This window comes from Hetaerina americana, unplaced genomic scaffold (genome assembly GCF_022747635.1).
Source record: "Hetaerina americana unplaced genomic scaffold, ioHetAmer1.1.p SCAF_4, whole genome shotgun sequence".
Classification (NCBI taxonomy): Eukaryota; Metazoa; Arthropoda; class Insecta; order Odonata; family Calopterygidae; genus Hetaerina; species Hetaerina americana.
In genome coordinates, this window is record NW_027286985.1 from 82,279,518 (window position 1) to 82,300,985 (window position 21,468).

The 21,468-nt window shown below is 39.2% G+C and overlaps 1 protein-coding gene across 1 annotated transcript in view; it reads right to left on the reverse strand.

Annotated features, from left to right (window-relative positions):
* Positions 1-394: 394 nt before the first annotated feature.
* Positions 395-21,468, reverse strand: part of LOC139692489 (methyl farnesoate epoxidase-like) — a 33,006-nt gene continuing 11,932 nt past the window's right edge. Inside the window, exons 4-8 of the mRNA XM_071590707.1 lie at positions 17,676-17,787; positions 12,506-12,686; positions 9,230-9,347; positions 8,748-8,892; positions 395-2,291 (exon numbers count right to left, since the gene is read on the reverse strand). Of these exons, the coding sequence (XP_071446808.1) occupies positions 2,113-2,291; positions 8,748-8,892; positions 9,230-9,347; positions 12,506-12,686; positions 17,676-17,787 (735 nt within the window). The 3' untranslated portion in view covers positions 395-2,112. The remainder of the gene's footprint in view (positions 2,292-8,747; positions 8,893-9,229; positions 9,348-12,505; positions 12,687-17,675; positions 17,788-21,468) is intronic.

The following is a 21,468-nucleotide window of genomic DNA, read 5'->3' on the forward strand; positions in this document are numbered from 1 at the left end:
CGCTTCCAAGGATTTTCAAAAGTGTACGGCCTCATCGGTGATTATTATACTGTTAAAATTTACTTTGAGAAATGAGTTTCATGCGGGAAACAGTTACAGGTTTTACTAGGCGGAAATATTTCATTGTAAACCGTTTGTTGGAACGCAGTAGAGACATTTCCATTTTTAAACTTGTAACAGCACTTGGCAAGGATCTGTTGTCTCATTCTACACCGCAACGAAACCTCGTAGGGCAAAGAAATAATTTACGCATGGAGATCGAAGTGCTGTGCTCTTAAAAGCCTTTTCAAAACTATATTCAGGCCAGGAGCTCGGAAATTCTGTAGGCTTTTATTCATAAAAAAGTTGACAGCATATTAAAATACATACATTAAAAGAGAATCACTGGTATAACTTCAGGCAATAAACTTGGTCATCTCACTCACATACGCGAATAATGACTGCAAATTCCCTTCTCAGAAAGGATCCAGCTACTGTGTGCCAGGACGACTTTCTCCCAAGAAACAGGTTATGAATTGAAATCCCACCTGAAGAATTAGTTATTTTAATAATCTTTATATGCTTATTGCAACTTTTCTTAAACAGGAAAAAAACAGCAAGAATAATTAGAATACCTCTAGCGTGCGTGCACTGAATCCTTATCCCAAACTTAACGGAACGTGGGAATGGAAAATTGTTTCATATTTGCGAGTACGTATCAAATTTTGGTTCCATCAGGGAGCACGTTAAAGAAATAGTCTCGGGAAAATGTTCACTTCACAGGGCGTTGATTTTCATTCATCTAGGTACACATTATCCGTCGCCGCTAGTAAAAAAAACGAAATTAGAAGGTTGGTTTTTTGAGTGAGGGTAGAGCTCAATTCGCGCTAATCCAAATGGTGCTTGAAATTCATTCACTCTGAGTATTTCTTTCTGTATGCCGATTTTGGTTCCCCAGAAAAATGATGTATCCAAAAAATGGTACAGCTTGAGTGAACCTGAGGGTGTCTAAGGTAATCACACCCGTAAATATCCGAACGCTTTATCCTGGGCTACAAGGGTATTTGGCCCGTTAGTTGTTTCACCACTAAGCCACGTTTAGTTGTTTCAATTATCTAAAACTTCATTTATAATCTCTTAGGAAACCCCAGAAAATAGCAAAAAAAAACATTCAGTGTATATTTCTCTCAAAGATAGGCAAAACCGTTACTTTGGGCATGGATGTTACTTTCATTAGATGAAGGACCGCATCAACATTCCAGTTTTGGTGGCAAAAGAGCGAAACTTATAGCAATGGTATCGCGAGACAAATACATTTCTAAAGCCGTAGATTTCTATTCCACTGAGTGAAAGTAATCTGCCAGGTGCCGCCACCACCGTTCACTCTAAAGACTATTAAAACAAGAATTTTCACATCCAATATTGGCCGATGGGCACAAATAAAGCTATCCGGGCAGTGAACATCAGGACGAAAACAAAGTTTATCCGTAAGAGGCAAAAGAAAATAAGGGATCGATTAACAGAGCACATGGTGAAAATCTAGAAACTTAATACTGCAAGGGACGTTGTCCCCACGAGGAATTTTGCTCAAATACACGCGAGGCTCTCCTATTTCAAATCACGAAACAGTAATCAATCTCGAGGTTAGTTTTGATGGGTGATTGTGGATATCAAGCCATTCTCATGTCCAAAAGTTCGTGATTTTCACACTTTGAGGTTATTTGGGCAGGTTCCCTTCCTTGTCCCACCAATCCGTTTCACAATTAGTACTAGTCCTAAATTTTCTCATGTGCAGGAATTTAGACAGTTTTTCGAGGGCATCAACCGGGATTTGAACCGTTGACCCCACGATCAGCAATCGAACGCTCTATCCATCCAGGATACCACACCTTAAACTGTTTCTTATACCCGCACATACTTAGTCACCAACTACCAATCCCGTCCATTCAAACACCTCACTCAGGTTCATACCATGTTCATAATTAGTTTCAATCCAAACGGCGATTCATAAATCGGAAAAAGTTAGCCATTACGGTGTTCCACTAAACTGTCCACAACCCAGCACAGTGAGAAATAGCTACTTAGGTGAATGGAATCTACATCCCGTGCATCCTTGTCACGATGGGTCGGTCTTCACCTCAAGACGACCCGCCCTCGGAAAGGCAGCGGAGAGAGGGTGACGCCGTCGCGGCCCTCGAGGCATGAGGGCAAGGGGTCACGGCACGGAGTCAGGTCGAAGTTGAGCAGCAGCGATGACAGGAGCATGAACACGGTGGCCCTTGCCAGGGACTCCGCCATGCAGCGCCTCCTGCCTGCCGGACAGAGAGAAAAAGGTAGAGGTCATTTGGGTTCGCTTCTGACTGCCGCCGTGACCTAGAGAGCGAAAATGACGGAAGAGAACCGGGTTAAGGCAGTGATCGCCATCAAAAAGGTCTCTCCTAAAGGAAGTTCGTTCACCCGTCATCTGTGATGTAGGGTGAAAGAATTGGCACCAAGGTACGTATGCTTCCGATCATTTCGGCAGATCTATTTCGGGCCCATCAGTTGATTCGTCGCAAATACGACCAAGCGAAAGGGAATCTAATATGCAATTCATTTGATGATAATCAATCAAATACACGTACTTATGACTAATTACAAATTAGTGTCCGGTATCGACGATTTCTCATAGATCACACCAGATTTTCATCATTTAAGTATTGATTTAAAATGGATTCAAATCAATATAGCACACCACTATAAATACACGTCTTGCTATCATATTAAACCACAGCGTACAGCAGGGTAACATTTTTTTCCTTGGTTGTCCGCTGACCTTTATCATACGGTTTTATTTAAGAGAAGATAGCGCCAAGTCGGCATATAGCGTGAGTAACCTATCGGTTTTCTGCAAATCTTAAGTACGGTCATTTACTGCTTTTTATCACTTTCAGTAGGAAGAGGGTGCTGAGTTGAACATATTCCTGGAGGAAATAAAATAGGAAAGAGTCGATCCCAGGATGGAAGAGCTAGGCTTAGGAAGATATCATTGCGGGGAATACATGCTCATTATTTATAAATCGTTTGAAGTATGGTATCAATGAAACAATAACGCCCATAAAGGAGTCATATAAATTACTTTCAAACGCAAGCGAAGGGTTGGGATTTCAAACAAATGTAAGGAAACCTTTATCGTGAACGTCTCGCGAAATATCCGCAGATAACGTATATTTTTTGCAACATCTTACATCCAACTCGTGATTATAGCAATATTATATGATGTATATGATATGTATATATATATATATATATTTATTTATTTATTTATACACACACATATATATGCACATGTATCATAAAAATACAGATATGTGTGCGCGTGTAAGATTAAACGAAAATATCTATTGCGAGAGAGCTATTATACTGCGCTGTGCCTATGTGATTACTTGCACGATTACGCCTACGAGTTTTAAGTGGTAGCGCCCACTTAAAATTTCACCGGAAGAACTCATAGGAAGAACCTCATTCCATAAACGTTTACTTCCACATAGCGAGCTTGGAACCATCGAGTTCACCAAATAAAGGACTGTGGTATGGAATTTCCCATATTTTTAGCTGCTTTAAAAGGACCCGTAGAAAATTAGAGATTTGTCTTGAAATGTCTTTCTTTTGACTTCAGAATTTCGTTTCCCGTTGTTCATGCAAGCCTAAGAACATTATTTTAAAATGCCAAGAATGGTATTTAATCTCAAGTTACGTATTGCTGGTAGTCTCATTATTGTATTCCCTACATTTTGGAATATAGGGAATATATAAATAAAGCAAATGACATGGAAACCGACGACCATGTGGGAGTTTTCCAGAGAAAACCTTAAGAACATGGGATTGAACAGGGGAAGGGGTAATATTCGTCCGCGTGCCTATTTTCTACGCATTCTCTGGATATCTCTCATTTCGATTAATAACTTTCACGTTTAGTTATATTTCTTTGAGGCATAGCATGTTTCTCCATTTTCACTCCATGAAAGACAATGATTCATTTGAGTGTAATATGCGTCCAATTGTCCGTTGTCTCGAACGTTTCTCATCATCACTATTCGCTTTCCACCTAATTCACTCTTCTAATTTTTCGCCTTAGATTTTTGTTATTTCTCGCTTCATTTATAATCCCTATTTCATGTCCAAAATCTTCTATTTTCTTCTCAATTTCATTTTAATAACAATTATATTTCCATGTCCTACTTATTCTTTTCGAACTTACCGTTCCTGCGCTCTCCTTCGCGCTCTTTTGTGGTAATTTTATGGAGGTTTTCTAATCGGAAATTGTCAATAAATGATTAATGCTTTTCAATATAATAAAACTGTACAGTGTTCAGCTTAGATAAATCACTGAATATAAGGTTTAAAAGCTCTTATCTCAAATTAACATGGAAAAAAGAGCAAATTGGACACTTGACGGATTTTATGCATTGAATGAGGAAGCGAAGACACTCTTAAGAGAGTATATAACTTTTTACTACGCATTTTTTAAATTAGCCCGTTGAGATGGACATCCTAACTTGGAGATATTGTGACTCCACACTCCAGAGCGTCCTACCCGGTCAGTGCATAACTTAAGCCTGTTGAGTCTCCAGTCACCTTTCCCCACACCCTTCCACGGGTCAACAATCTTCGCAAGAATTCAACGCTTATAAATTTCGCTCGCCCTTATAAGAGATCCCTCCGGAACGGGATCCACCCTTTTCCGCTATTTTATCAAAATAATTGGCATTCTTGAATGTTCTCGAAGGAACTAACGTCAAAAGAGAAATGTTTTCATGCGTATTTGCGTATACGTTATGTATACACGCACACAGATACTTTAAAACGCACGCTAATAGGTAGGTAGAATTAATTTATCATCTAAACACACAAATCGATGTACCAATGACAATAAATTCACGCGTGCGTTTCAATCCACTCTTTTATATAGAAATCATGCATTGCCTACAATTTTATTCACTTTCTTCACCCAAGAACTGCTAGCAGTTTTTATAAGAGCGCAATTCCGAAATTTGATCTTTATTCATGTTATCAAAATAAAATTTATTCAATTATTTAATACTCGACTCGACCAGTTTCATTTCTAAAAGTGTAAATTTAACAAAGATGATTAGAAAGTTTACATTTTATGTACATTTAGACTACGAGCATATTCAAAATATTTGGAACATTAAATTCTTTCTAAACGATTGGGCAATATAAACCACTTCCAGTTGGATTGAAAACCTAATAAGGTGTTCTTTAGAGAGCAGGACACGGTTTTTCACGGGATCAAATTTAATAAGAGTTGGAATTTCCGCAGCAAACTTCTCTGTTGACGCCCACATTGTCGCCAATGCAAGTCATTGGCTCGCATAATCCAGTGAGTTTTGATTAGATATCATTGGTGGTTTGTTCCATCCCACTCACAAATTGCCCCGCATTTATATGGGGAAATATACGCTAACTTTTATCATCGAGCCCCGGATACCCACCGACATGTCGCGTATTTTTTTCTGAGTCTTTCTTGATAAGACTGACCATAAACCCAGTTATCATTTTGTAGGGTTGGGTTTGATATGTGAGGGTAGAACTCACCCAATACTAAGCCCAACGGTGTGTGAAATTCACAGATTATATATATATATATATATATATATATATATATATATATATGTAATTAATCTTTGAATGGACACATACATATATATGTATACATATACACGGATATAGGTATAGAGAAAAGAGATAGAAATACGTTGAAGAGCGAACACGAAGCTAGTGGGGAAGGTCGAATTGTGTGGATTCCTAGCACGAACAAAATTTCCTTGACTGGGAATAAAACCATGAACCTCCGACTTGTCGTGCATTTGAAGACGATCTTCAGCGACGCCACAAATATATGTAAACTTTGGTTAAAACGTATCTAAACAGAGACAAAAAGAAAAAAAACGTATATATTTCACGTTTTTAATCAAGGTTTTGTATCAAGGTTTATATAAATAATATAATATTATATAATATAGTATTATTTATAATATTACATATAATATTATATATATATATATATATATATTTATTTTGTTATTTATTCCTATGTATGTCTTTCATGTATATTCCCATCACTTTTCCTTTAACGTGGCCCTTTATGAGGACCACGTTTTTTTCATAATGTCCCCCTAAAGGCATCACTCCCTGCTACCTATTAAGGAAATTATGCTTCCAGTTCGCAAGCATCGAGCGATCAGTGACCTGCCTGTCCCATCGCTTCCCGGACCCAGCCGCACTTACGGATTTATGACTCATAATTAATCTTAATCTCTGTAAGACGAGATTTCAACGGTCGATTCTATTTGTATGCAGATGGTAGGTATGCCCATGCTAATTTGTTACGGCGTCCGATGAATCGTGTTCAGGAACCCGAAGGGGAGCCTGCTCTAAGACTCGTCGGCCCGAGGCACAAACCCCTCGGGCTCCCTAGTCTCACCGCAGGGGCGGCGGATTTGTAACTGAATCCCTCCTCCGTTCGAAACAATGTGGGTTTCAGCTCAGAGCGCAGTTGAGTAGCTCTAGACACTTGACTTACTCCCCACGCCAATTTCGTGCCTTAAAACGAAATGACCTCAGCGAAATGCCGACTTAGGGCACTTGAGGGAAGGGAATTGCTATCGTTGCGTCTTCATCTTTGAACATAAAAGCTAGAATCAGTACTTTAACTGCTCCTAGCCTGGGTAACTTCACTCACAAAACAGGTAAAAAATATCTAGCCCTAATATTTAGAGTTAAAGTGTTTCGAGAAAAATGTTAGATGAATACAGAGTTACCACTTATTGGTACGAAGGTGAGTGCCGGGATTTCCTTCAAAAATGGAATTAGCGGAAAAAATTGACTTCAAATCTTAATATGTGGATAAGAAGACATTTGAGAAAACTACTTAGCGCATATGGTAAGCGATTGCAAAAGACGGGTGATTACTGATGGAAAATTTAATTGGAGGAACTAAATATGAAAACCTCAAATGGCAAGTATCAAAGAAACAATGACAGAAGTGAAAGCGAAGAAATATGCAGATACGGAGAGGTTAACCGATTGAAAAACTTATAGGGTAGCTGCCTCGATCCCATCTTAGAACTAACATAGAAATATAATGGTTACTGAGACTATTGATTCTGAGATTATGTCCAGTGATTATGAGTATTATGAGCAATCAGTATGATTATTATGAGCAATCATTATGATTATTAGACCAATCATAATGATTAATATCGCCAGTTGTCATTAATGTAGTTGCCTGCTATGATTACTATGGACATTGATTATGATTACTATAGACATTGATTATGATTACTATAGACATTGATTATGATTAATATGACCAGTGTCTTTGGTTATTCACGAGGAAAGTGGACTATTTTATTGTGCTGCCATTCCTAATGAATTCAGAAATTTTATTTGCAGAAACAACCGTCGGAAACAATTGTACTTTCAGTTTTGTCAAGGGCTGTTTCAAATCAATGGAATTACTTTCAGCCTCCGCTGCGACGGGAGCATTACATTATCTAACAATAAGACAATTTCTCTTTTGCAAGGTTAAGGACTACTATATACAAGCAATCTTAAAGGGACGCGCCTTTTTCGAAAGTTCTGTGTTTTGAGGAATGATAGGTGTATTATTGCATTTCACTTTCAGTCGTGAGCAATTGCAATTCAATTAAATCAAAGCCGCAATTGTTAAGGCATAAGACATACGACGGAAAGTCAGCGAAATATCCGGTAAATAGAGGCAAGTGGAACACGCAAATTTATTTCGTTTATTTCTCCCGCTTTTTTTACACGTTTCTTGTAAAATAAATTGTCAGTACAGCTAAAAAAATCTTTCCTAATTAAGTCACCTGGTGTGTCAGATGTTCATAGTTAAAACCCCTCTCTCACTTAAAGAGTAGTGGTATTTAGGGGAGGCGACCAACAGCTGAGGTCATTTACGCATTTAGGGATGGACAGGAAAGGATGAAGGGCGGAGGGAAACCCAGCGTCGGCGTTAGCCATCTCTTTATGAAATGCGTCAAGGGGTCCACAGCTCAACGTCCCATCCGACGGACGGCGTACTCTCTCAAAGTGACCTCCACAAGGCACTGTAGGTGCTGCAAGTAGGGATGGAGATACCACTGAAAAATATTTGCATCTGGGCCCTCTGGGTGTTAAGCCGGTGCCATAGCCTCCGCACCATCTCGATCCCCCTTCACTTAAGAGTAGGTTAAATAATTCTGTAACCTGTGGGATCAAATTCATCATTTTTCGTGCATTATACCGTTTATTATATGTTGTCGTTGAAAAAATACACGCACTAACGTGCTGTCAAATATCTAATTTAGGTCTCATTCAACCTATCTAAGGCCATCTGGATGATCGAGTTTCCATTACTCTTTCTATAAGAGGCACTGCACTACGTCCTTGACGTTCGTGACAATATATGTATAGGAATCTAGTAGCATTACTGATTCGTTATGAAGTATCGAGAAGAAAACAGACCGTCAAATAAAATGGACTAGGTTGACATACCAAGCGTTGTCCATCACATTAAAGACATTAAAAAAGATTAGATTATTATTAAAAGATTAAGAAAGATAAAGAAGATTATTAAAAACACATTAATATTTTCTCTATTTAAAGTTTACACTTCGTTTTTATGATCATCATCTTACCTCACGTTCTAATTAGAACGTAATGAGGATATCTGAGGAATATTTTTCTAGAAAAGGTCTCCTTACCATTTCCAAACGAGAGAAGTTTCGTCGTATCGGTTTTGATGCGACCATCCTCATCGATAAATCTTTCCGGACGGAAATTCCCTGGATCTCCCCAGTGATCTTTGTCCATGTGCACTGATCTCAGGCTAACCAAAACTGTTGTGTCCTGCAGTAGGAGAAAAGCATTTGAGATACGTAATGGAAATAATGTGAATAAAACAAAGATATACAAATGAAATAGCATACTTTCATGGTGTCCTATTTTCTTCTAAGGGAAATAACGCTCCACAGTACTAGAGTATATATATATATATATATATATATATATATATATATATATATATATATATATATATATATATATAATTTTAAAGAAAGGAGTTTTTCCAAAGAGAAAAAAATACAATACTAGATAACGTTAAGAAGAAGGAGAAGAGGGAAGATAATTAAGAACGAACTATTTTTTTAATTAGACGCGATTCCTTTGTAATAAAGATACAAACCTTTGGTATCCGGTAGCCGTTGATGGTGACGTCGCAAAGTGCTCTATGAGGGATGGCTACAGGAACAACATTAATTCTTCTCAGGACTTCCATAATAACAGCTTCCACGTAAGGGCAACTGAAAGCATTCAACAAGAAATATATTTAAATATGCATAGCCTTTTCAACATTCGCCATGTGAAGAGTCTATTTGCTCTTCCTTAGTTCTGAGGAAACCCGGTGTGGACTGGTTTTATAATACCGAGATATTATCTTACCGGTTTCGCGGGTGTTTAGAAACCAGAGTTCTCCACCTGGGGAGTAACCAAGCCTGGGTGCAAGAGTCGTAGAGTTGGGCTGGACGGAAGGTAGTCCAAGTAGCATCTGTTCTTCAAAGGAGGCGTCTGAACCCAGTTGTGCGGCCATGTTAGATATGGTGCCACATTAAAAACATCCTTGAGGAACGCCCCGGGAAACCACGCCAATTATTTCATCAAAAACAATACAATGGACGAAATTATGAAAATGAATCGTGGAAACTATGGGACTCGGCCCACTTTGTTCTACCCGGCGGCGGCGGCAGAGGCAAGATTTCCATGATCTTCGTTACGCGAATTCCTTGCGAAGAGAAATTGACAGCAGTAATAGACAAGAAGAAACCGAAGCTGACTGAATCTTTTAGAATAGTGAATTGGAATTTTAGGACGATGTTGAGGACAGAGAAATTAGAAAACACGTAGTGGAATATGGAGAGAGGAATAATAGATATTTTAGGGTCGTACAAAGTGAGATGGAAGGATATGAGAGATTCTTAAAATGATAATTAGATACTATTCGAAATATACTATGGATTGAAAAAGAGCCAGCGAGGGGTGATAGCAGTACTGAGAAAAACTGTAGGAAGTGGTGTGGTAAACATAGTATAGCATAGCATAGAATATTATTAGTAGAGGTAATGGCTGAGCTAACGAACTTGGCCATTATTCAGGTTTCCATGCCAACAAGTAATCATATGGGGAGAGAGATACGGTCAATCGGAGGAAATTATATGCTTACATCCCTGGGAGGAAATATTTGATAGTGATGGCGAATCGGAAAGCGGCGGTGAGTGAAGGGAGAGATGAGAGTGAGGTAGAGGACTACGGTTTATGTGATTTTACTCATAATTTCCGGCGAATATGTTACAAATCGATTTCTCTCATGTAATGCATCGAGAGAACGTCCTCCTATCACGTAGAAAATAATTATGTATGATTATTGTTAACAAATGCTTGTTTGTTATGAGGAGTAGAAGTAATTCCATGAATACGGGTATTTTTACAAATTAATTAGCTAAGTAAATACTTATTAATACTCATGATCTTTCTAAGACTCCACCTTGTCTTCATATCCCGGTAAGAGGACCGGGAAATTACTAAAAACCGGGTGGCGAAGGGAGGGACTGGAGCGAGGTAGGACTCTACGGTTTAGGAACCAGGAATAACCGTGGGCAGAAAGCAATAAAGTTCTGAAGGAGAAATGGGTTATTCATTAGAAACACTACGCTGTACGTTGTACGCCGTGATAGAAATATTACTAATTGTGCGAAAGAACCTTGGTGACAATGCAATGTGTAGCAAGAGATATAACTTCGACTATTAAGCTAGGCATAGATTTAGGTAGAGCCTGTTTAATTCGCTCTTTACTGGGAGATGGTGACGACTCGGATCATATGCGATACTGCTATTTCGAAAACTGCTAATGGTGTGTAACTTCAAATTTTAAAGGATAAAAACAGAGAGGATGGACGAGGAAATGGCATGTAGAATCGTTAACTAGGACGAAACGAAAGGATTACTATCCGGCAGTGAATACATTTATGAGTTTACAGGGAGAGAGGTACAGTTGAAGATTATGGGAGCATATAAAAAAACAGATACCAAAAGCCGCAAATGAAGCAATGGAAACAGGCAATAGTGAAAGGATAAGGAAATCATGGATTATAGATGAGATGATTAGGAAGATAGACGAGAGAAGAAAGTGGAAGGCTGTAAATACAGAATGAAATGGAAGGAAGTACAAAGATATCAATAGTAAACTGAGATGGGAAACTAATTGGACGAAAGAAGCTTAGTGAAAATGCAATGCGAATGTAAGGAGATTTTTAAGAGGAAGGGTGAAATTTTACGCTATGTATGAAGGTGAAAGCAACATAAGGAAACACTATTGTGAAGCACTACTGTGCACTCTATTAAAGTTACGACAGGGAAATTATTAAAAATGTAAGAAACATTCAGGTGAAATAGGAATAATATATAAAGGATCTATGATTGAATGATGTATCTAATGATATCTGGACTAGGCCGGAAAGTTTAAATATAAAAAGAGAATATGACGTCGATGAGGATATGTTAAGTCAAGGAATACATATTTGAGTGCGAACGGAAAGGGCATTGAAATCAAAAAAGGCCGTTGGGACAAATAACATCCTCGCAGAACTACTTAAGACTCACAAAAACATTGAAGGAAGCTAGTTTTAATTTGCGCTGCTATGGCAGCTTGTCGAGTGGGATTCAGATTATAGCCTATATAACCTCATTGATTGTGATTATAACCTATTTCCGTACTTTTCCACTTGACCGCTTCTTATGCCTATAGAAAGTAATCATTCACACGGTAACTTCAATATGCAACAGACACCATGATTTTGTTAAATATTCAAAAAGATTTCGCTTTTCCTTCATCGTGAAAGTTCAATTCAGTGAACAACCAAGGGAAATAAGCGATTCTACTGTCTCAAATTAAAGTTACATCGTTCAATTCTATGCGTAATGATTAATGGTCATCAATCTTAGAATTTGTATTGATGTACTGCATTAATAATTAATCCTTGTTTATTTTGTTGCTCCACAACCTTAAGCTACGTATTCATGCATCTGATTTTGCGACCCCGGATGCGTGGAAATTTTATACATAAATATATACGATAATTCTATGCCGTAGCGGTGCGTCGCAGACTGCGCAGTCAATCAGTACGCAGATCATCCACACAGGTTGCTGCGTCGAAGAAGTTGCCCATCTCTCAACTTTCATCGCAGGATGCGATGAGTGAAAACTGAGGCTCGCCGTCTTTCATATGTTCATCTCTCATCAAAAACACTCGGAACACGGGTCATCGCCATCTTCTGTTTCCTACCGGTGCTGCCGCAGGCATGACAGCGCCAAGACGGCGACGCAAAACCGGATGAACGAAAACTTAGCTTTATATTTCGTACCGTTACCATGCCGGCAACCAGTCAGGCGATTTTTTCGACTTACTTGACCCTGTCGCTCAGGGATGGGATCCTGCCGCGGCCGACCACCTTGTCCAACTCGTCCGTGGCCTTCCGGCAACACTCAGGGTGCCTAAGGAGCAACAGGACGGCGAAGGCGAGGGTGTTGGCCGTCGTCTCTGATCCTGCCATGAACAGGTCCATGCATACCGACAGCAGCTGCTCCTCTAGCAATGAGAATGAGCCATCAATTCATTGGAGAGAAAATACGAAAGGTCGATGGCAGTTGTGGTGCTTTGTGCGAATGCATTCACATCGGACACACGTAAGATATAGGAGTCTTCAAAATGCATTCACGGAAACCTCAATTAAGATACTTACGAAAACATTGCATTTTAATCGTGTCTTTCGAAAAAAATTCTTCCAGTTTGGCGTAGCGGAGGATAAAATGATTGGAGCTAAGAGAACAAAATCGGATAAATAAACCGCTTTTGAAATACCTACGCTCAAAATCAAGTGTGCATTTGGAAATATTTCGACGCAGAGCATTCGCACTTACCGACAAGAAAATAATACTCAATCCTAATGACCACAAATTATCCCAATGGCAAGTTACCTAACACTTCCTGCCACTCAATTTCGGAGCGGCTTGCAGGAACAGATCTTGATGGACCTTCATATACGGCGTAATATTGAGCCTCTTCCGTATTAGTATTGGATATTTGGGGAGGCATTCGACGGCTAAGACCATTTACACCGTTAGACATGAATGATGGTGATGAGAAGAGGCAAACCTGATGAGGAATTGTAATCAATACTTTGCAAAAGTGTTTGCTTTGCATTAGGTGGAAAATTGAAGAAAAGTCATAAATTTGGTATCATACATACATTCATTCATCCTTTAGAACCTTTAACTCATAGGTTCTGGTGAAATGGAAATAAACATAAAAATATTATGACATACACCCACATAAAAATATATGAACATTTAGCATTAACCTGACTTATCTTAAAACTTAACTATTTTACAAAACGCCGAGTAATAATCATGCAATATAGCAGTGACCAATTACCGAGAATAGCCTTCTTTTACTAGTGAAAAAATTCAAGTTTTTGAGACTGAATGAGTGAGCTGAGTTTGACAATTACTGATTCCATTTTTTTCTGAAAAAAACTGAGAAGGGTTTATGGAATGATCAACTCTTGAATAATCGTTAGCTATTAGGGAAACTGACAACTAAGGTCATATGTGTCATTAATGTGTCAATAAATGTGTAATATAGTAGAGGTAAGGTATTTTGAGAATGGAAGAAGAATGGAGAGAAATCCAGCATCGGCAATAATAGCCTACCTTTGATGATAAAAGTCAAGGGATCCACGCCCCATTCGATAGATGGCATAATAACCTGAAGTGCTCTCCACAAAGGACCCCAAATAGGGATTGGGATACCAAGGCTAAATCCTGACACATCCGTGATTCGATCCCGGACCAAAGGGATGAGAAGCCAGCATACCATCCCGTTCCCCAATCCCCTCCGTTCCCAAGTTGAGAAACCTCCCTAAAAGTCTGCTGAAGTGTGAGCCTAAAAACTTGACAAGAAATTATGATACCGACGGAAACAATGGTTACTGAAAATTGGAAAACCCGTTTGAATGCATTGATTCGAGTTCAAGCGACCCCGTCTAATCGAGCGGAAGGACCTGCCATGTTACTTCCCTACTTCCCAGTAGGATTTATAAACCCGAACCGTGTTCCGGCCCATACGTACTGGGGACCAGTTTACCGGCAACATCTCTTATCGGCGTGATCGTCTCTACTCAGTTCAATTCGCATACTCGTGGGGAAAATCAAGATGTAAACTGCAGCAGGGAGTGCTGCTCACGTTGCTTTTAACTGTGTATTCGTAAGGTACGTAATGATATTTTTGCGGGTGGTAAAAATTGAAAGAAAATTCCAATCTTCTTCCTTGGGGCTGGTACTGATTCCTGAGACGACCCGTAGTCAAGTAGGTCGTCAGTGAGCCAAGAAGTTGCAAACTCTACCGAGTGTACAGGAAAGTCCGGGCGATAGATATGGGATGAGAATAAAAATAAATAAGAAATTTTTTTGCGCTTTTCCAGAAAGAGAAATTAAATACGATAAATAAATTAAACGTTAAAGTAAGAGGGTAAAAACGAGAGCAGATGGAACGGTTTATCTATCTCGGAAGTGTTCTGGACCAAAATGGTCAAAGTAGGAGAGGGTCAAGCTTAATGTGAAGAATTGAGTTTGTCAAAGAAGCTTTTACTAGGAGGAGGGAATTGATGACAGGTATGTTGAGTGAGTATATTAAGGAGAGTCTCATTAAGACTTTGATATGGAGCGTAGGTATGTGCGGTGCGGAAACATGGACACTGAAGCAAGATGATAGGCGTAGACTGGAGGCTTTTGAAATGTGGGTGTGGAGATGGATGGAGAAGGTGAAATGGACGGAAAGGAAAACAAACGCAAAAGTGGTAGGCATAAGGGTGGGAGAGAGGGTTGTTGGGAAATATTGAATGAAGGCAGAAAAGTTGGATTCAGAGCGTTTTGATTAGCGATGGGATGTTGAAGACTGTGATAGAGAGGGATAAGTGTTAGGCAAGGAAGGAAGGTGCAGGAATAGGATAGGGATATTGGGCTGAGTGTGGAAGGGAGGAAGTATACAGAGTTGAAGAGGGGCCGTATCGTTTGGTTGCTTTAATTCTACTTGAATGGTATTAGAAATATGAATTGCATTGTTTTGAAACTTCGGGCATTTCAAACTTAAAAGAGGCGAGAAAGAGATGGAATGAGGAGAATTAATAAATGGAGGAGAGGAGGAACGAAGAAGATGATACTGCGTAAAGCGCGTCACTTCTTGAAGATGAAGACATTGGATGAAGACCCTAGCACTGTAGTTCATGAACGAAATGAGTCTTCTTGAAGATGACGTGAGGGTAGTACAGTGGAGGAGCGCGAATGTTCAAAGGCCCTTGAAGCTGTTTCATTAAGCTTGTGCGTTGAGAAGGGTGCTACTTCTTGAAGTGCCACGAGCTGCATGATTTTCAGGGAGTTAAAGTGAAGTATGAAGGAATGAGGTGAAAGAATGGATTTGAAGAGTACGGGGAAGAGGAGGTGGGCGCGATAGATCATGGAAATTTGTTTCGGAAACATTAATAACTGCTCCTGCCGTATAATTTCGATGTGAATGGCATTTTCATCGGCCAAAGGGTTTTTTCTGCAACTGAGATTTAAAGTCGAGAGATGGTGAGGCTGGTTTGGGGGAGAGGGGACGGACGGATGGTGAGTAAAAGAAATGGTTCAAATCGAAGAGCATAGTACACTGGCACTGATGTGAGAAAGTCTAGCCATTGTCATTTTAAATTGATACCCGTAACAATGCAGAAAGAACAGCTCGGTTAGGTCATCAATGACATGGCTGATCTTGTGTGCCTCTTGTGTGAAATATTAAAAATTGTTTTCCTCTTTCACAACAGAGTTGAAAAAATAGATCCGGTTGTAGAAACATTATTTGAAGAGAATATCCAGCGAGGAAGACAGAGATACAAATATATACAACAAATTAAGAAGAGCCCAAAACAGAAAATCTATCAGGGGGAATCAATACTGAATGGAGGGCTGTGGTAAACAAATCTTAGTATTGAATTACTAATGACTCACAACATTTAATAATGTCTCGTAGTTTAATTTAAAAATCTTATCCCCACCCATTACTATACATTTGAGACGAACCATGAGCTTCCCATCATTATCAATTGGCTTATGATATTCACCACTCCCGGAATACGAGTATATGTATGTGTCCGTGTAAAATTAAATTTTATATCGGCGCGAATTGAGTTGGGGAGCCCTTATTCATTCCGTCTATTAGAAGAAGAACTGAAATTACGACGTCTATCCATTAGCATCGGATAAAGAGTGAATCTCTTTGCAATCTGGATGCAAAATTCTGAAAAACAACGCCAAATTTTACCTAAAGCACCAACATTAAATAATTTGTGATGACGGACCAGCTTGTAACCATTCCCGATTACATTTCACGTTAATTAAAGGTAATTTCACGTGATTTTCCTAAATTTTCCAGTCCATGCCGTTTTATCGCCGTTTCACGGCTGATATTACTTTTTTTATTGCAACATTTAAGTAGATTAAGAGGGCACTGTATGAAGGAGAGAAGGAACTGAATACTGGCTAAAATTAATCACTTATCCGGCGAATCAATTACTACTACTATAAGTGGGAGAGCAATTGTTACAGCGTAAACACGTTCCCAAGTCAGTAATATCCAACATTCTTTCATTTAGGGGCCCACGAATAAAAGATTTTCAAGGAATTATTTTCTATGCCCAAAAACACTTTGAATTTCTTGCGAACAAGGGGTAACAATCATGAGTAATTCGCATTTTTTGCCCAAAAAGAGTGGTTAAAATACATATATGCGCTACGATCAGTTGTGCAGAGTTGAAGGCGAAGTCGCCTATACGCCCAAATTGCATTGTTTTATTTCAATTGATATCAGAAGTGGTTAGATTCCTTCCTGCCTCCTTAATTCACCTTTTTATTACTACAAAATGTCGACAGTGTAAGATACTGAAATTATGATTAAATAACAGCTCTATTATGCCTGACTCCGACATGGGAATATTCTTTCCCAGAAGTCAAAAGATTTTGGTACTTACAAGCAGAGGCTGCATAAAAAGTAAAATCACATGAGGCTTGGTAGCTTGGTAGAGGAGTTTATAAAAGGATTGGTATTTGAAGATTTCTCGAATGATTAGTTTCTTCCCGAGACATTGTATTTTAAACATTTAAATGCATCAAAGTGACCAGATACGTCACAGAGCGCGGTATTTGGCCACGAAAATAATGAATTCGACTCTTTAAACCAAATCAATGGAAAAATCAAGCTAAAAATCAGCATTTAATAATGTATAGATAGATAGATAGAGGTCTTTATTTGGGCGAAATTGAGACCAAATGGTCCCTTCTTCCATTTAACCCATATTTAATAATGTATACACTAATACAGAGCCAGAAGATGGATACTCCCACAAGTTTACTCCAATTTATCACCATAAGTTTCATTTCCATCTTTCACGTCTACCTATCTCACTTTCTGACTCCATCACTGCCCTTATATTGTTCAGATGTTAACATACAGAATTTAGGATTAAATTATGGAAAAGGATTAAACCTGTGAAAGACGAATCTGCGTTTGCCGCGTTCATCTCCATAAGATAAGCTTCAATTAGGTCCTCCGGGCAGCCGTCAGCATTGAGATTTGCTTGGTGTTCAGCAACAGTAGCCTACAAAAAAAAAATGCGTACATGTGTAACGATAACTTTCACTCACCACAATTAGCTCGTCGCTTTTCTGGCGCGGAGAACAACTGCATTTGCAATAAAAAAATTATATTTTGACCCGAACGTACAACGATTAGCGGTGGAACATTGAAAAGATGCATCAGAAGTATAAAAAAGACATAAATAAATGAAATTAAATAAATAATGTATTTTTTAGGAGAAACTCAGATCCGTCATAAATCGCTAATGAGAAAGTTGACAAAAAATAAGTTAATTCCCTATTAAAAACATCGCCTTCACTAAGGAGAAGGAAGATCTTGGACACACAAATTCTTTGAACCTTAATGTCTCCGTTGAAACTGAAATACACGATTTTGCTGTCCACAGATAAGCCTCCGCTCCGAATCGCGCCATCCCTCACGATCCCGCCTATTATCTTTCAAACGGGAATGCAGTTGCCCACAGATCGCCTCGCACGCCTGCCTCTCTCAACCACTAATTACAGCGAAGAACTCGATAAAATCCATTCCGCCGACCGGAATAACGGTTAACCCCTCAAAAAGGGTGGGATAAATGTTAAAACGAAAAATGGGTTCAGGTCGCTGACGACGAAATTGTCCCCCTCTCAACCCGTCAATAGGAACTTACCTTAAAATGGCATTCGCTTTCATTCCAGGTCACATCACACATTCTCCAATCCGTTGCCCAAGGTCCACATGACGGCATTTTACGCTCCCGTTTCCCTCGACAATATCTTTCACGGTGGCAAAGGAAAACTTGATCGATTCAAGATATCTTGTATGAACAAATTAGTAGGTTCTTGGTGCTTATCGAGCTATCTAGGGCAAGCGTCCTGACACGTACCAAGGACTACGTGAGACGTTTCATAAACTTACTTGCTTCCCACTTCCCTTTCTGCAAAAAAAGAGGTAAGGTGGCATCTGAACCGTTTATTTTACGCGCTCGACCGAAAATGGATCCTTCGGAACGAATTTTGTTTGACCCAATTCCCAATATACCAAATACAATCTTTGTACTAGGCAACTGCACCCATCTTTCTCTCCATTGGTTGCTTCAATACATATCCCCGAATGAAATGAATCATTCCCACAACACATAAATCCCCCCCCCCCGCCGTTCCGACCTCTCGTTTCTCGAAAGGTGACGTGGTCTTGGCCAAGGGCAAGGTCTTGTGCACGCTTTGATCCCGGCCGGCCTACTAAGGGTATTTTTCTAACGGTTTTACTTCCATTTAACACTTCCCAACCCATCACGCAGTCATATATTTAAAGGGTCGTAAAAAAGAGAGACAGAGAGAGAAATTTCAGTATTATTATCGTTTATGACGAGTACCTTAAAGAAAAAATACATGGAAACAAAACCTTCGGTCGGATATCTTAGCGTGAATTTTTATTATAGATGGAAAATAAAAGAGACAAAATTTGAAGAACCAAAATGGATGTTTAACTTTTGCCTTACTCCTCATAACACATATACACAAAAAACAGATTTCAACGTGATTTATTATTTTTTTAAATGTTTTAAACGAATACATTATCCTTCTGACAGCATCGCAACCACAAGTCAACATATAGCATTTTTTATGACCTAAACATGTGCAAACTTCAATGTTCTATTGCCTCATTAGACTGTCATACGTATTTCGAAGGAATAAATCGGCACCCTTTGTATAAAAGTTATAGGGAGGATGACCTATAATTAAATGGACGGTTTTTGGGATGAGTTTCGAAAAACTGCATTGGGAGTGCTTGGGGTAATTTAAATGGCCCAGACTGGTCCAAGTGATATGGAGGCTTTCGTGTTTGTTACAAGACACACGACATGAATTTCTACTCTCGAACATTTTACATGAAAACACTACGCAAGAAGTATCTTCGCCACATTTGTGCTTTTAGTCATCTCTTATCTGTAAGGGATGGAGGCAATACCACCTTCTTTTTCTCCTATTTCTCTTTCTTCACAATAGAATCCATCGTCACTTATATTAGTTAAGATCACAGCAGCGGCACCAACTACCGAATTCAAAAATACCACTTTGAATTTAGTACTTCCAAGTAATCGTCCACAATACTCCGCGAGTCTAAACGTGTGAAATCGCAGATTTCTGAGTAAAGTCGATTTCAACTCGGATCGGGCGATTTATCGCAATTATTGCCGAAAGTAGACTTGCCCTTTATGTTGCTTCTGTATGAACCCAGAACCTGGGTTCATCCGGATGTCAGTTGCAAATGAATCTGAAATAAAAATTACGTCTCCGGTGAAGTTTAATCTTCATTACATCTGGTAAATATGAGATGTCCGACTAGCCAGCAAAAAAGCCCTCTAACTTACACTTTTAGACAAATACTCTTACTTACAACTTTAGAATAAAGCACAACCCTCGTTCTCCAACGCCTCAAATTCTTCCCCAACCCTTCACTTACCCTAACTCGCTCTGCGCTCCTTCGACTATGCCGAGCCCACCCAAATAATCCCTGGCCCTAAAAAAATTCCCCACCTCCATGAATATCCCTCGCCATTTCTGATCGGGTCACCTCTTACGCTCCTCCCATAAAAAATTCAAAGCATTTGGAAATTACGTAACGAGACCATGATGGGTCTAGTATTTAAGTACGGTTCGAAACTCATTACTCGCAATGGAATAGCGGGCATTATGACACAGGTTTGGTATTAAATTCAACAATATAAAATAAATATACCTTCACATTGCATTAGCGAAGTGTCTAGTTCAAGTTAATGGGATAGTCAAATATTTTCTCTCGCTTAGAAACAGGTCATAGAAAGTGAATTCTCAGGAATTATTGCCTAATAAGAGGTAGCTGAAGAAATCAGTTAAGATGCCTCTTTATGCTATGGTACATCATTTTACCCATGGGGCCTTGGTAATTTCCTTTTCAACGGATTTGTGATCGAGTTTAAGGTACGAGTATCTATACAATTCATCCATAATTCGGTTGATTATTACACTCATATCAAGTATAATCACAATTGTAATTCTGCAGTCTCTTAGTACTCGTGGGTAGCTCTTTTCCCCAACCAACCTTCAGGGGGCCACGGCGGGTGCAAACAAAGATGCTGTCACAAGATCATCAATCAGTCTAGTGCACTAATTAGCATTCTTGCAAAAATATACAGTTATTTACAGAAGCATCATTGTTATCCCTGATATCTTCAATAACGCACAGGATCTCCTGGCTCGTACATAATTGGTCCGGTACAACTTCCAAGAGATTTATACTATCTAACTTTTATACAATTATAATTTGAAATCCTCGAAGTTCGGCGACATTCGTGCAATCAATGTTGAATATCGATCGATTCCGATCAACTTCCGTAAAACAATGGTAAATATATCGGCAGGTGTTTGGCCACGAACTTTGGTACAATTATAATCGATGGCATGGCAAAAATCTGAGCGTATATTAGATATGCAAACGCAACCCCGACTTCCAAATTGATATCATATGTACATTCATAACCCGAATTCTACTACGCTTTTGTGGCATTGTTTAGCATTCCTAAAATTTCTATTGATCCAACAATTCAATACACCACAGGAGCTGCCCCTCGCCTCGTTGATCATTCGTTTACATAGGCATATCATGAATTGCAAGGCGGCGACCGATAATTTCACGCAGCACGCGTTCACTTGAACGAGTCCCT